Source organism: Hylobates moloch, unplaced genomic scaffold (assembly GCF_009828535.3).
Source record: "Hylobates moloch isolate HMO894 unplaced genomic scaffold, HMol_V3 SCAFFOLD_3, whole genome shotgun sequence".
Classification (NCBI taxonomy): Eukaryota; Metazoa; Chordata; class Mammalia; order Primates; family Hylobatidae; genus Hylobates; species Hylobates moloch.
Genome location: NW_026652278.1, coordinates 49,944,837 through 49,962,068, shown reverse-complemented (window position 1 = coordinate 49,962,068; position 17,232 = coordinate 49,944,837). Strand labels below are relative to the sequence as shown.

The 17,232-nt window shown below is 33.7% G+C and overlaps 1 protein-coding gene across 2 annotated transcripts in view; it reads left to right on the top strand.

Annotated features, from left to right (window-relative positions):
- PCDH15 (protocadherin related 15) overlaps window positions 1-17,232 on the top strand; it is a 1,777,335-nt gene that overhangs the window by 1,382,878 nt on the left and 377,225 nt on the right. For both annotated transcript variants that reach the window (XM_058436255.1, XM_058436254.1), the window contains 3 exons: window positions 842-1,048; window positions 12,845-12,979; window positions 14,493-14,642. In XM_058436255.1, the coding sequence (XP_058292238.1) occupies window positions 842-1,048; window positions 12,845-12,979; window positions 14,493-14,642 (492 nt within the window). The remainder of the gene's footprint in view (window positions 1-841; window positions 1,049-12,844; window positions 12,980-14,492; window positions 14,643-17,232) is intronic.

Genomic DNA, 17,232 nt, shown 5'->3' with positions numbered 1-17,232 from the left:
GAATGCCACACCTCTTAATACCATCACCTTTGGGGTTAAAATTTCAACTTATGAATTTGGGGGGTACAACAGCAGAGACCATAGCAGAGATTTAAACATTAGTGTAAAATGAGAAGACACAGAAGAGACAAAGTCTATACGATAGTTCTTTATTTGTGCTACTTTTTTTTCTGTCTTTTATTTAAATGTTTTATCAGTGGTACACTCAAGTATCTCCATTTGCAATTTTCTGACTAAATGTATTTAAACACAATTATCTCTCCTACTGTATTCAATAAAAATTACAATAATTTGGCCGGGCGTGGTGGCTCACGCCTGTAGTCCCAGCACTTTGGGAGACTGGGGCGGGCGGATCACGAGGTCAGGAGATCAGGACCATCCTGGCTAACACGGTGAAACCCTGTCTCTACTAAAAATACAAAAAATTAGCCATGCGTGGTGGTGGGCGCCTGTAGTCCCAGCTACTCGGGAGGCTGAGGCAGGAGAATGGCATGAACTTGGGAGGCGGAGCTGGCAGTGAGCCGAGATCACTCCACTGCACTCCAGCCTGGGCGACAGAGCAAGACTCCATCTCAAAAAAAATAAAATAAAATAATAATAATAATTTATTACAGTGAATTTTTAAAATATACAATGGGTTTTAAAACAGAAGACTGAAGCAATTAAGCCTCTCTGGATTTTCATTTCCTCATTTATATTTCCAAATGGCCCTTTAAAGTATTTTTCCTTATATAATGATATTAATTAAAATCAGAACCCTATATATTGCATGAAAAGTGAAACTCCAAAAAGATAGCACGACATATACTTTTTAAATATTTTCTTTCCTTTTCAATTTTAGGCTGAACAAGACAATGGTCATCCTCTTCCTGCCTTTGCCAGTCTACACATTGAAATACTGGATGAAAACAATCAAAGCCCGTATTTCACAATGCCCAGTTATCAAGGCTATATCCTGGAATCTGCCCCAGTGGGAGCAACCATTTCGGACAGTCTCAATTTGACCTCACCTTTAAGAATAGTAGCTCTGGACAAGGACATAGAAGATGTAAGTTAAATACATATTTTGCTCTTGTTTGTGTAACAAATCTCATATTTCCATTAATGGGAAATATGACAAAGATATGGCTACATAAGCTAGAGAAGAGAGAATGAAGTCACTATAAGTGAGTTGTAGTGTTATAGTTTAATTCCAAAACATGGATATTTTTAAAAAGTATCTTTGAATTCAGTAACTATTCCTTTTCAGCTTGCAGATATTCAGTATATGTAAGAAAATGAATGTTTTACTTGATGTTTATTAAATGACGAGGGCAATATTTTTATTAACATATGTTGAGAATTGTTTTATATAATTGTTGATAAAGCAAAAATAATGGTGTTACTACATGAGTAAAAAATCATGAAAGCACTCCTAGATTGTGATTCTGAGAGACTTCTTCAAGTCTGAGGGCATCGTTATTAAATAAAATATATTTGAGGCAGCTGACCCATTCATACTTCTGCCAGTGACTATGTGGATGCTAACGCTTCACTCTGCAAATCATTGTCCTTTGTTTTCCTCGTACTCACACTATCTACATGAGTGGGAAATGGTCCAGGCTGAGCAAATCAGAACACTTTACCTCCTTAGCCAGAGTGAATGTTATAAAGGGACAGAAAATCTATACCTGGCTAGCCAGAATCCTCCTGGGAATTTACAATGGAGAACAGAAGGGCTGAAAGACTTTGGCATCATGTATTAGAGAAGTGGAAGTAAATCTGAAGCCCTTGTAGCCACATTTGCTGACATCATGAGAAAGCTAATTATCAGTGGGAGAGAATGAAGCCTGAGAGATACACACAGAAAAGACAGTCCCATTGAGTCCCTGTCTTTTAAGTTTTAAGTTCCCCAGAGGTATTCTAATTCCCAAAGATTTTCCTTTGAGTTTGTGAACTACCACAGTATCCTCACTGCATAAATATGTATACATATGTTTTGTGTATATGTCTATATATCTATATATCTATATAGACATATACACAGGTGTACATACACACACAGATATAGATAGATAGATGATAGATAGATAGATAGATAGATAGATAGATAGATAGATAGATAGAGATATATACACAGGTATACACACACACACACACACGCACACATATATAAAACAGCAAGTAAGAAATCCAACTGTGTTTGGATTATAAGCATAACTATATGTAAAAGATAGTTGGATTTCTTACGTGCTGTTATATAAATCTTGACTCATTCATTTCTCCCTTAACAGTGCTTGCTCTTAGATAGATGGATTTTTTTGTGATGATGGAATTACTGTGTAACTGTACTGTCTGACATAGTAGCCACTAGCCTTATATAGCTATTGAGTACTTAAAATTTAACTGAACTAAAAACATAACTTTTAAATTTTGCTTAATATTAATGAAATTAAATATAAATACTCACATGTCACTCATAAGGCAGCAGAGCTCTAGAATATTCCCTAATATCTCATTACACATAACTTTATAATCACTTTAGGAAATTAGGAACGCACTTTCAGATTTTTTTTTCTCTTTCTAAATAAATTGTGTAACACTCCGCAGAGGCTATGACAATTCTTGTGGGCACTCCACCTCTTCCCACCAGATGCTTTATTTTATTCTTTTATTTCTCTTTGCTTTGCTTTCTTTTTCCATTCCAGCTTTTTTTTTTTTTTTTCAATCTTTCCTGGTCTCTCACATTTAGTGTCTTCTTAAACCACAAGTTTTAACAATATCTGTCATTGAGTTCTCAGTACATGTCAAATAATATAGTAAATACTTTCTTCTTGCATTAATTCTCTTAAATCTCACAACAAACATGATAGATACAATTATCCATATTTCAGAAAGGGATATTAAAGCTAGTTTAAATGCCTTAGTATGATCAAAGAGTTAGTAAACAGTAGAAATGGACCTTAAGCCAAGGTTTATGGAAAACAAAGTTCTCAATTTTAAGCACTCTATATTTTATATACTTTGATCATAGTCTGACTATAATGATAGCTAAAGAATGCTCTAGGTTCTTTTCCTAGAAAAGTGAACACATTAATCTATAGACAGTTTCATATGCCAGTCAAGAGAATTTAGGGATTCTCTGACATATAGTGGGTTTCATGAGTCACAGGAAAAAAGTCTTTACTGAATCCCCACTAGAAAACACCTAGAGTCACCTTAATAACTTTAATCCAGGCTGAGCAAATGTATTTTGTAGATCTACTAATGTCCCACAAATTTTAGTGTGGATTTTGCTTTTCAATTGAATACATACTCATATTTTAAGTAGTGACTAATCAATTTGAAAGTGTATGATAGCTTAGGTCATACTTTAATAGAACTGGTGGTTAGAAAAATCTAAATCTAAAGTTAAGTAGTTTTAAGTTTACACAATAGCAAAATTTATGTATTTATACTTTCTCAGTGTGTTCATATTATCTAATGGTTACACACTAAGCCCTATGCTTGCCTGTGTGCCCCTGTACTTGTCTGGATTGTCTGTTCACTTTTAAATTACAAATGTTAAAATTGTATTCCAAGTAACTTTGTAAACGACAGTAGTACTCACAGGGCATTGATGAAATAAAGTGGAGAGAGCTCAGGGGTCTAAAACCTTTGAGAAACACTACTTATAATTCAACTCTTGGAGATTTACAGTACCAGTTAGTCTATGAAATGCTCTGAAGTGTTTTTGGCAGCTTGGGCTTTGGATTTAGACAGACCTTGGCTTGACTCCTGGTTCTGTCATGTAATAGCTGTATAGCATTGTGAGTTTCATACTCATCAGGTGCCTCCTCTTGTCCAGTCATCTATATGGTAGCAATCATTGCTGCCTTGGCATGTGTCTTTAGTTGGGACTGGTAGAAAAGGGCATGGAGAGAAAATTTCCCTGAGATGATGCCATGTACGTGGAGAGTGGCATGCTTCATAACTTTTGTAAAAGTGTCAAGTAATTAATCAGCATAACTGATCATTTGTTTATTACTTAGACTCACCCCCTTTCTAAAATAATCTGTGGTGAGTGACTGTCATTAGGTGTCCAGAGAGTGAACAAGTATGCCTAGTCTCCTAGTAATAAAAGTTTTAAAAATATCATATGTAGTTTCTATATATAAAATATAAATAAGCTCATAGAATATTAGAAATAGTTTAAACTTCCAATACTGTATGAAATCCTCTCCTAAAACCCATTTCTCAGAAATTGATAGATGTTTTATTGTGCTATGCAACCTAGAATCCTAGAAGTCTTGCTTGATTTTTATGTTTTCTTTATTCACCACAACTAAGAAATCTTCCAGATCTTCCTATTTTGTCTCCTAATTATTTATTTAATCTCTTTTCTTCTCTCTATCCTTATAACCACCACCCTATTGGTCTGTTACTAGAATTACTTCCTGATGTTCTTGTTCTCTTGATTTCTTACTCAAATCTATCTTTTGCAGGGCCATTAGAGTGATTTATTCAAAAGCTCAAATCTAACATCTAACTATATCCTTCCTTCCTCTCTCCCTCTCCTTTCTTTCTCTTTCTTTTTCCTTCCTTCCTTTCTTTCTTTTTTCTTTTTCTTTCTTTCTTTCTCTTTCTCTCTCTCTCTTTCCCTTTCTCTCTTTCTTTCTTTATTTCTTTCTTCCTTCCTTCCTTCCTTCCTTTCTTTCTCTCTTTCTTTCTTTCCCTTTCTTTCTTTCTTTTTTTTCTCTCTCTCTCTTTCTTTCTTCTTTCCTTCTGCCTGCCTGCCTTCCTGCTTTCCTTCCTTCTCTCCGTTGATTCTTTCTTTCTTTTTCTCTCCCTTCCTTTCCTTCCCTCCCTTCCCTCCTTCCTTCCTTCCTTCTTTCCTTCCTTCCTTCCTTCCTTCCTTCCTTCCTTCCTTCCTTCCTTCCTCCTTTCCTTCCTTCTCATTCTCTTCCTCCTTTATTTCTTTATTTTATTTTATTTTCCTTTCTTTTCTTTGCCTTTCTTTTCTTTCTTTTGACAGAGTTTCTCTCTGTCACCCAGGCTAGAGTGCAGTGTCACGATCCAGGCTCATTGCAACCTCTGCCTCCCTGGCTCAAGTGATTCTCCCACTTCAGCCTCCTGAGTAGCTGGGATTACAGGCTTGTACCACCATGCCCAGCTAATTTTTTTTTTTTTTTTCATTTTTTGTAGAGATGGGGTTTCACCATGTTGACCAGGTTGGTCTGGAACTCCTGACCTCAAGTGCTCCACCCACCTTCCTGGGATTTACAGGCATGAGCCACTGTGTCTGGTCCACATTTCTATCTGATATACTTTTATGACACCTATTCCTGTTCCTCTAGAGAAGAAAATTTAAACTCACGCAGTTTTCCATATCTTGATAACTGAACATTTTTGCAGCCTGAATTTTGGAAACTTCCTAATTCACCTATAACATTTGGCAACTGCTTATATTTTCTTGCATGTGCCAAGCTACATCTTGTCTAATGTTTGCTCATTACATGTTCTAGGCTTTCAAATCTTTCATCTGTTGCACAGGCTGGCTTGGATAACTTATACTCAGTGTTTAGAACTCACCTTAGGCATTCCTTCATTCAAGAATCTTTCCACAGTATTCATTATCCAATTTTAGTTGCATGCCCCGCTCAATGCGTTTCTCTAATGCTATACTTCCAACGTGAAAATAATGTCTTTCTCCCTCATCAGTTTACATCTATTGAGAATAGGTCCTTTATGTTAGCAACTTTTGTATGCTGAAGAACTAACACAGTTTCCAGCACTTAATAGGGTTTAGGAACTCTTCAATAAACTCATAAATTCAGTCATTATTGAATGAATGAGGTTATCTAACATATGCTTCAAAAATCCTAACGATGTTCCATTAAGTATTTCACAAGATGGCCTATCCCATGTTTGAACAACTCTAATTCTTAGAAAGCTGTTCCTCACACTGAATTGAAACCAGTTTTCTTGCAATTCATCCATTATTCCTTAAATCTTCCATTTGCCAGCACACAAAATAAATCTATGAAATAGTCATTCATATATTAGAAGATGGATTTATGTCCTTCTGATTAATCTATTTTTTACAGACCGAACACCATTTATTTTTATAAAGTAAATTAGCTCATTTCTGGGATTTTCAAAACATCTGTGTTATCAAAAGAAAACTTTAAAGCCTTTTTAGTTTATGGGCATGCATTTTACTACAAGGTAAAATCATGCCACTCTCGGCTGGGTGTGGTGGCTCAATCTTGTAATCTCAGCACTTTGGGAGGGTGAGGCTGGAGGACTGCTTGAGGCCAGGAGTTCCAGACCAGCCTCGGCTACGTATGGAGACGCAGTCTCTATAAAAATAAACAAAAAACTTAGCCAGGCATGGTGGTTCGTGCTTGTAGTCTCACTAATTGGAAGGCTGAGGCAGAAGGATCACTTGAGCCCACTAGTTCGAGGCTGCGGTGAGCCATGATTGCGCCGCTGCACTGCAGACTAGATGACAAATTGGGACCGTAATTCAACAAAATAAAACAAAATCCTGTTGCTTTTGAGTGTCAGAATTAGTGACAATAATCATTATGGGGATAAACTCTTTGAGAGAGTGTGCCACCTCATTACAATATCAGCGTAGTATTAGAGATTAAGCCTCGAGCATAAAAGTGGAAGTTGTCATTACTGTGCTTGGCTCTCAAGAGTTGCTTCGAGCATGGCCAGTCCAGATGGTAAATGCCACGAAGGGGACAAGTTGGGTCCATTTGCTTCAAATTTAAGTTGCGTTTCTCCCTTTAATTTAGTGGAAAGTGAAGCCACGTTTTAAGAAACAGTAGCCAGGAATGTGAGTTGTGATAGTATTCACAGTGCAGATTTTAAGTAAGAAAGAATTCCAAGGGCCGCAGTAATACTGAAAAGAAAGGAAAGAAAAACATTTGCACCAGTGCTACTTTTTTGTGGCTATATAGATGTAGACATATACCCATATACATACACGCACACATACACACGTACATATGCAGGTATACATATATGAATCACATCCGCTTATACAGTATGTTTTTTTTTTAAATGTCACTTATTTATTTTTATGTATTTAATGTGGCTAATAGAGAAATTTACAATTACATATGCAATTCACATTATATTTCTCTTGGAAAGCACTGACTTAGAGGATTAAAAACAATAAATAATCAATAAAAATAGCTATGCAAAACATTTAATTCTTTCTGCCTAATGATTATTATACCCATTGATGTCCCTCTTTTTGAAGGAGTATAATGTTTCATGCTCACTGTTTTGAGTTTCATGCTCACTGTTTTGAACTTCATGTTTTGTTTCATGCTCACTGTTTTGAGTTCTAATGCTGCTTTGACAACTTAGGCTTCTGTTTGTTCTCTTTGGCAAGTGGCTTAGCCTCATGAGCTCTAATTTTCTCACTTGTAAAATCTGGCAGTATCTATATCCACCAATAAGGGGGATTTTGAAAGTATTTGATTCATAGTAAATATTATAAGTGTTTTATTTGTCTTGTTTTATAGGAAGCTGTAAAGTTTTTCCAAACACTCTTGAGTCACCTCCATTGCTATCTCATTTCTTTCTTCGCTTTATCCTCTGATGACCTCTCTTTACCATTTGTACTCTGGACTGAAATCTCTAATATAGTCCTCAATTTGCTCATTGCTATTTTTAAAACTTTTCTTCTGAAACTGTTTTCAAAGCCAATTGTCTTTCATATTAAATAGCCATTTATTATCAACCTCTAAATGTACATCAGTAGTTCCCTGGATTAAGAAAATGTGGCACATATACACCATGGAATACTATGCAGCCATAAAAAATGATGAGTTCGTGTCCTTTGTAGGGACATGGATGAAACTGGAAAACATCATTCTCAGTAAACTATCTCAAGGACAAAAAACCAAACACCGCATGTTCTCACTCATAGGTGGGAATTGAACAATGAGAACTCATGGACACAGGAAGGGGAACATCACATTCCGGGTACTGTTGTGGGGTGGGGGGTGGGGGGGTGGGGACAGCATTAGGAGATATACCTAATGCTAAATGACGAGCTAATGGGTGCAGGAAATCAACATGGCACATGGATACATATGTAACAAACCTGCACATTGTGCACATGTACCCTAAAACCTAAAGTAAAAAAAAAAAAAAAAGAAATGCAAATGCTTACATCCCACCCCAAAACTACTAAATCAGAAACTCTGAGTTTTGACAAACCTCCAGGTGATTCTAATACAGTATGTTTTCTAGAGTACTTGTACCACATCATAATTTCAAAATAACCCACAATATAAGTAGAATAGGTAAGGCACAAGGTTTTAAGAGGCATGTCTGAGACCACCAGGTTTTCAGTGTCAGAGATGCTAAAAATTGATTATGGAATTCTGATCATAAGAAAATGACAAGGAATAATAATCAATAAAGATTACTCATTTGGCTTGTAAAAAGATACTTATTAATTTATAATTTCGTGTACATTTGTTCTTCTGCATAAAGTTATTTTAATATGAAGGGGTATCTTTGATATTTAATTCAACATACTCATAAAGCAGTTAAGTATTTATATGCTTCATAAATATTGTTATTCCATTATATGTGGGTCACACTGCTAATAAAAAATTGTATACTCTGAAAAGAAATTGTCAGTCTAGTGTGCTGGAAGTGGTTTGCTTTTTCTTCATATGCGCGGTTGTGATCATTTACATTTACAATATTTGTTTCATGTTTAATTTGCATATAGGTTCCACCCAGTGGAGTTCCTGTAGGTACTAGGTGTTAAGCTTGTGATTGTTCTTTTGTTAATTGCTGTGGTTTATCTCCTTGTTCTTTTTCTTCTTCACTAAAACATGTAGGTATTACTTCATTATCCCTTATAAGGATATCTACAAATACTTTATATAAATTTAAATATACTTACTTCATTGGTTTAAAATTTTAAAATATTTTAAAGTTAAAAAGGTAAAAATATTTACATAATCTATTGTTTATAGTACTATGAAATTTTGTAAAATCCAAATTTAATTGTCAACTGAGGCAAAGACTGCTTAATTATTAATGTTTTCTCAGTCCACAACAAACATTGGTAATTTATCATGGCATTTTTTCTAAAACATTGTAAGTTTCAAATTGAATTTTTTTGAGCTAAATACTCAGGCAACTACTACCAAGTAATTAAAACTGGCTGAGGAAATAACATTTTTTGTCATTTTTCTTTTATGCTTTGTCATTTATATGTATGCTCGTGTATATGCATACATATATATGTGCACATATGTCTATACATGTCTGTGTTGTATGTGCCTATATATGTGCATGCATATGGTCTTGTGTGTTTGTGATATCCTATATTTATTCCCATTAGAAACCCCAAGATAGTGTTTAAGCAGTAGACTCTCATATTTGAACATAGTTTTATATGATAGAATGCTTGTTTATTTTATATTCATACGTTTGTTTACCCGTGTATTTTCATATGCATTTACTTTTGCATTTTTTTCTGTTTTTATGTGTGCATGTCAGAACTTATTTTACCCTCTCAAAATATAATATGCAGATAAGTGAATTAATATATCATACTTTTGGTATATACTGAATGGATATTTTAGGGTAAAATAAATATTACCTAATGTCAGAGGAAAATTAACAGTTTTTAATCAACTCTCTGTGTACCTATTGATTTAACACTTAAATTCATTTTACATAAACTTACAGACACAACAACTACCTAAATTCTACTACCCCTATTGGAATATTAAGCCAGAGCATTATTTGTCCATATACATCCTAGTCTATGAAACTTATAAGCTATTAACTCTAACATGATTAAAAGAGTTGCAAATATCCAAGTGTTGACTCAAGTTACTCTTTAGGAATTGCAAAATTCAAATATATTTGTGAAATTCAAACTGTATTGGAATGCAGCTTGACAAGAAGGAATTTAAGTTTATAAAGAGGTTTAGAGAAGGGTATTTGACTTCAAATGCACATTGTTTCTTACCAAAAATTTGATATACCTTTCTTGTGAAGAGTAGCAAAACCTTGAACTGTAAATATTGTCAATCAAAACAATAGGTTAGTTGGTACTGATATGTATCTATTAAGGTTTTATGTTGATATTACATAAAATTTTCATAAAACTCATAAAATGATATGTTGTAATATTTGGAACATAAATATATACACAACACTTGAAACTTGCACTATCTTTAAAAATGAATATAAATTATTAAACATTGACAATTTGTTGAACATTTCCAAATCTGGCTTCCTAAATTTTTGTACTTAAATTAATGCGAGGATATTTACCAATAGCATTTATGTACAAGATTATTACTTTAAATATACATAAATGTAAATGTTATATTTTGATCAGAGATTAACTATACAAAACAGAATGAGCTATAATATACCATGTGTAGTGCTAGCTTTCTGTGATACATTATCTTCTTCACAAAAAACAAATGCACTGTAGTTCTGGGAAATGTTATCTTTCTCTAGCTAGTTATTATAAAAGCACTCAAGAAACTGACACAGTTAAATTAACAAAAGATCTTTAATGTTTCTGGTTATCCAATATAAGGAAGTCTGTTTATGGAGTATTGATGTGTGCATTATCTTCAAATGAAAAGCATTTGACAAACAAAACCTTGAGGTTTTCTTGAAAGTGGTAAAAAGTAAGTGCTCTTTGTGACACAAACATATTATATTATACTACAGTTACATTTGGACACACTAGTTGACAACTCAATACTTCTTGAAATATTGCATTATCAAAATATTTGACATACAAAAATGCTTAAAAAGACATGGTGAAGATATGAGTGAATATACCTAACAAATTTATTAACAGAGGTTACAGTTGAAAGGAAGAAAATAAATTGAGAGAATTAAGGTATAAAGGAAGTAGAGAATTATGAGATTTGAACAAAAGGAACAAAGTAAATATTTGGTAAACAAGGTACATAGCAAAACTTCCTCAGCTTGCATTTAGGGTTTAAAGGTCTGAATAAATTAAGGCATGCCAGATGGCACCATTGTTGGTACACTTAGAGAAGTGTATATGTACTTAAAAGCCCAGTGATTAAGTAAATCCAGGATAAACACAAAACAAATGGCAGATATTCATACTTAGAGTTTCTTTGACTGAAACTGCATGTTAACTAAAACTTTTTATCAACTCTAAAGTAATAATTGAATTTAATCACAATTCGCTCTAAAGTGTAAAATAAGAATCCTTAAAATATCATTCAAAATAGACACATGCATTTTCTAATTGACTTTTATAAATAAATTATTTATTTTTAAAATTAACACGTTAGATTTTTTAGAATATCCCGCTTTCCAGTTATCTCAGTAATTGGGTTCATGACACTGAAATAGAAACAACTAAAGTGCCTGTTTGAAAATATCAGAGTGTGAAACCTCTTGAACTTTTTCTCAATATTTTTGATCATTTTATAATAAATACGCCAGTTGGAATTATTATCTATAGCATTACTTTCTTATTCTTCCAGGATAAATGTAGCACAGTGACCTTAAGTCAAAATCCTGAACATAGAAGCTACTACAGAATGAGATATTGTGAATATGTAACTTGTTTTATGTTCAAATGAAACCATTTATTTCAAAGTTATTTGAAATCTACACATATCACCATGTTTAAAAGATGGGCAGATTCAAGTATATTGTGGATCAAATCATGTTCACATTTTATTATAGTAGTGTGTATTACAACTTTTGTATTTTACATAGAAATTTTGAAATTATGAGTCCTATTATTTTCAAATTAAACACATTTAACAATTTTCTACTCTTTGCTCTTCCCTCAGCCCTTGACATCAGACTTAAAAAAGTGTTTTATGATATTAAATCCATTTCATATCATGCTGTGCATAATTTAAAACGTCGTATAATCTAGAACAACACCTTACCTCCCTGTATCACTCCTTTTTCTCTTTTTCAAAGCCTTCATAATAGTCCACTCTGAATATTCCTTTTTTCTTTGCTCCACCTGCCTTTCTTTCCTACTATGCAGACATCAGTGCTAGCCTTCTTACTTTATATTGCTGTTCTTTCTCTAGAGTATGTTGTCTTCTCTTTCAGGGGTGGCAGTGAAATCGCAAAGGGTCTTCAATGCTAAATTGATTATCTCTCAAACTTGAATTTTGAAATCCCTTCCTTTTTAAGTATATATCATTTTTTCTAGACTTTTCTATCAGACACATTTGCTAACTTCATGCATATTTTAAATCAAATTATCTAAAATATTTTAATTACAGTAAACATGTTTCCATTTGGAAAATTTTACAGCATTAAAATAAGAAAGACCAAGTATGATATATATAGGTAATGAATAATACATAACCAATTTTATTTCTATTTTGCATTATAATTAAGAACAAGATAGTGATATGCATATATGCAGTTCATTACTTTAAATGAAGTAATTATAAAATCTTCTTGCTAAAATTTTGAACTGCAATTTTCTTTTCTTGCTTTTATTTCTTATTTCTCCAGTCCAGTGCTATTTTGGAAGATATTGATAACAAATAATCAGTAAAAATATATTTAATTGGGAGTTTTTATATTCTTTCTGTTTTTCTATTGTTTTTCCTTTTTTCCTACATTGATTATACCTGTATATATTTCAGTATTTTGTATTCCATGATATAGGTCAACATCTTTTGAATAGTTTAGATCATTAATGAGTAAATACCTAGTTAAATATCTTTTATCATTAGAAATTCTTAACACTTTCTTGTGGATTTTTGCTATAAATTTCAAACATTAACTTCTAGGTAATGAACTAATAGCTACATTATTTATTCGACGTTTGAAATGATGTCATTTTTTTTCAAAGACAAAAGACCCAGAGCTTCACCTTTTTCTGAATGACTACACCTCAGTCTTCACCGTCACACAGACTGGTATTACTCGCTACCTCACCTTACTTCAACCAGTGGACAGGGAAGAACAGCAAACTTACACCTTTTCGGTAAAGAGCTTTTGTATAAATATACGTATGTATGTATGAATGTACGTATGTATGTTTGTATGGAATTGAAAGAGATGTCTGGTTAAAACTGAGAAGGTCAATGACTTGGGGGAAAATACATTATTTTCAATACCAGAGGGAAGAGCAATGAAAAATTATTTACATGTATCGCTCTTTTTTTGTAATTTGTGTAGCTATATTAACATTCTTCCTCACAGAAGAAAAAACTTTTCAAAATAAAAAAAGAAAATGAGAATTTCAGTCTTCACTAAACAGTCATAATTGTCTTAAATTGAGACATAAAGAATTATTTCCTAACCTTTTAGGTTGTTGTTCTTGCATTTTTAATTTAGTCAAAAAGTTGAGCCAGTGATTCTCAAGAGGGAATAAATTTTCCCTCCAGTGAACATTTAGCAACATCTGGAGGCATTTTTGTTTGTCACAATTGTGAAGGGGTACTATAGGCATCTAGTAGGTAGACATAAAGGATGCTGCTAATTGTAATACAGAGAACAGCCCCCAATAATAAAGAATTATCTGTCCCAAGGTGTCAATAGCACTGAGGTAGATAAATCATGGATTAGGCTAATCAAGGGGGGGAAAAAGTAAAGGTTATTAAAGTTGTGATTGTAAATATTTATCATGAGATAGGGGAATACACACACACACATAAACATACGTACACATGCACACAAACACATAAAAAGTTTAGTAGGGTTGACAGTTGAATAAAGATAAAATGGAACTTCTAATTTTATCCCAATTTTTGAATCAGACACAGGAGAAAGATGAGCTAAGAGAAAGCACAAGTTAAGCAAGATATATAGAAATTATTTCTGGAGAAGCCTACATAGAAAAAGATCAGAACTTCCAGGAAAGTTTATGTGATTGTTAAAAGTTAGATACAAAGTGGATTTAGACAAAGATGGTGTTGCTGTAGCACTGATTTGGCAGGAATTATTAAAATGTTGATAATGTATGACATACATTATCAACACTGATAAAGTATAAAATGTCACAATTAAATGATACCATTTAGTCCTTTGAAAATTGCCATTGGGTGAATTACTGTGATACAATGTACATCTAGGACGTCTACCTTCCTGATGATATAAACATATTGACTGTAGAAGGAACTATTGTATACAAAATATGTAAATGCAAATAATATTTTCCAATTAAGTTTTTAAGGATTAAATTGTAGTTAACCCTGAGAGTCAGCAATGTTATTGGCCCACTTTAAATGATATTTTGCATATCTGATTATTTAAAATATATGCCTGGAGTTGAATACCTTAAAACAAAATCTTCAATACTTGCTTCTTATCATATTAGAACACTTTTAATACATGTAATACTACATCTTTATTACCTCCTTTTATCAACAAAATATTTTTGCACCCTTTCAAATTGTAAGTTTACCTGTAAGAAACTTGTTAAACTGTAAGAGCAAACTCTGTACTACTTATATTTGCAGAACATCTCTATTAAGTGTATTTTTCTACTCCCAAAGATAACAGCATTTGATGGTGTACAGGAAAGTGAGCCAGTCATCGTCAATATTCAAGTGATGGATGCAAATGATAACACACCAACCTTCCCTGAAATATCCTATGATGTGTATGTTTATACAGACATGAGACCTGGGGACAGTGTCATACAGGTAACTACTCACATAATATGAGTATACACTCAAAGCTGTTATTTACATGTGCATTATACGATGTGCTCATTGAGAAATTACTTAAGAAACAAAAACTGATTTCACACTTATTGTATAGCATAATTAGTTTAAATAACTTTAAATTTCTGTTACTTTTCAAATAAAAGCATATCGGCCGGGCATGGTGGCTCACGCCTGTAATCTCAGCATTTTGGGAGGCCAAGGCAGGTGGATCACCTGAGGTCAGGAGTTCGAGACCAGCCTGACCAATCCCATCTCTACTAAAAATACAAAATTAGCCGGGTGTGGTGGTGCATGCCTGTAATCCCAGCTACTCAGGAGGCTGAGGCAGGAGAATCGCTTGAACGCGGGAGGCTGAGGTTGCAGTGAGCTGAGATCATGCCATCACACTCCAGCCTGGGCAACAAGAGCAAAACTCCGTCCCAAAAAAAAAAAAAAAAAAAACCAGAAACAAATGAAAGCATATCTATATGGACTCTAAAGGAGACTTAACTGGTTATTAGAGGTAAACAGCTATTTGTAGTAGTGAATAAATGCTTGGTTGTTACTTAAAAAAAAAGCATAGCTATTTAACCAGTTTATATTTTATTAATATACTGAATATATTAAATCTTCAAATTACTTTTCACTACTGTAGAAATTGATTAAATTTCACTTGGAGATAAATACAAAAAACTGCCTTAGTAAATTGATGCATAATCCCACTAGATATTGGTTACCTAAATAAAATGTAATCATTACAGCAGAGAAAATTTAAATTAGATAGTAAATGGTATCTTTGAAAACACGTAAGTCAGGCAACATCTTTATTCCTGATTTATCTTATTTTTACCATTATCTGTGCTTATTACACTTAGATAAGTTATTTAAAACACACACACACACACACACACACACTTTTTTTCTCTATCTCTTTTCCTCTGTCATCAAGGTCATAGCCCATATCTGAAATTAACTTATTTTCTTCTTTCCCTCACTCCAAATGGAAAACTCAGGAGTTTAGCAACTTGGGCTGTCTTGTTTGCCACTGTAATGCCAGCACATGGCAGACATATTAGCCATGCAGTAAATATTTATTCCAAGGATAAATCATCACCAACTTTGCATTAACTGTTAATTAAAATTAGAAATCATTCAATGCAGCCAGGCGTGGCGGCTCACACCTGTAATCCTAGCACTTTGGGAGGCCAAGGCGAGCGGATTGCCTGAGCTCAGGAGCTCGAGACCAGCCTGGGCAATATGGTGAAACCCCACCTCTACTAAAATAAAATTTTTTAAAAAAATTAGCTGGACATGGCAGCATGCGCCTGTAGTCCCAGCTACTCGGGAGGCTGAGGCAGGAGAATTGCTTGAACCCAGGAAGTGGAGGTTGCAGTGAGCCAAGATGGTGCCACTGCACTCCAGCCTGGGGACAGAGCGAGAGTCTGTCTTAAAAAGAAAAACACAAAAAACAAACAAACAAGCAAAATGTGAAAGAAAAAAGAAATCGTTCAATGCTATTTTTTTTTTATTTATGACTTAAGATATGCTTTCTTGAGTTCTATAGAAGGGGTGACATGATAGCCTGGGGACTGGGAATTCAACGGAATGTTTATTCCATGTGTAAATAGCTTCTGCTGTGTATTTGGTAAAGAGAGAAAAAATGTTTCAAACTGCTACGGTAAATTTTTTAATATACTGGTATGGTACTTGTCACATTAACAAAATGAATGTGTTTAAAAACATTTGATTTCAGGGCAGAACTGTAACTAGTTTATTTCTATATCTGTGGCATCTGTATCTATAGTTCGTGGCATATAGTAGATGTTTAATATGGTAGCTGCTGATGGCAACAAAAGACACTGGGGACTACTATGGAGGGAGAGAGGGAGAAGGGACAATTGAAAAATTAACTATTGTGTACTGTACTCAGTATCTGGGTGACAGAATCAATCATACCCCAAACCTCAACATCATGCAATATACCCAGGTAGTAAACTTGCATATGTACCCTCTGAATCTGAAATAAAAGTTAAAATTATAAAATAAAATAAATATAGTGTAGCTACTTAATAAATGCTTATTTGAAGATGAAAGAAAGGAAGACCCTTAGACAAGTAATAATGAATGAATAAAGATATAAGAGAACGGGAAGCTGTAGATACATGACTATCAGTTCCAGTCAATTGATGGACCATGAGAGCTACATTTTTCTTTGCTAAAGCACCTTTTCACAGGTAGAAAAATCATAGTTTACATAAATAAAAGAATGACAATTATTGTCATGTTCTTATTTAATTAGACCGATTTTCATCTCTATAATGACATAATTGGAAATGAAAGTAAGTTTACACAGAAAAACAGCCAGCAGGGAATTACAAAGTGTAACTAAGAAAATCATAGCAATTATATGGAGAAACTGTATCTCAAAAATGTTTGCCTTAGGGGATGAAAGGCTTATTTCTCTCATTTGAAGTCTACAAAAGTTAATTTCCCTTATGTATCTCTTTGTAAAACAGATATTTCCTTGCCTTTAAAGACTTACATTTTATATATTTCCCTGAACTTTGCAGATTATGAAGATAGATTG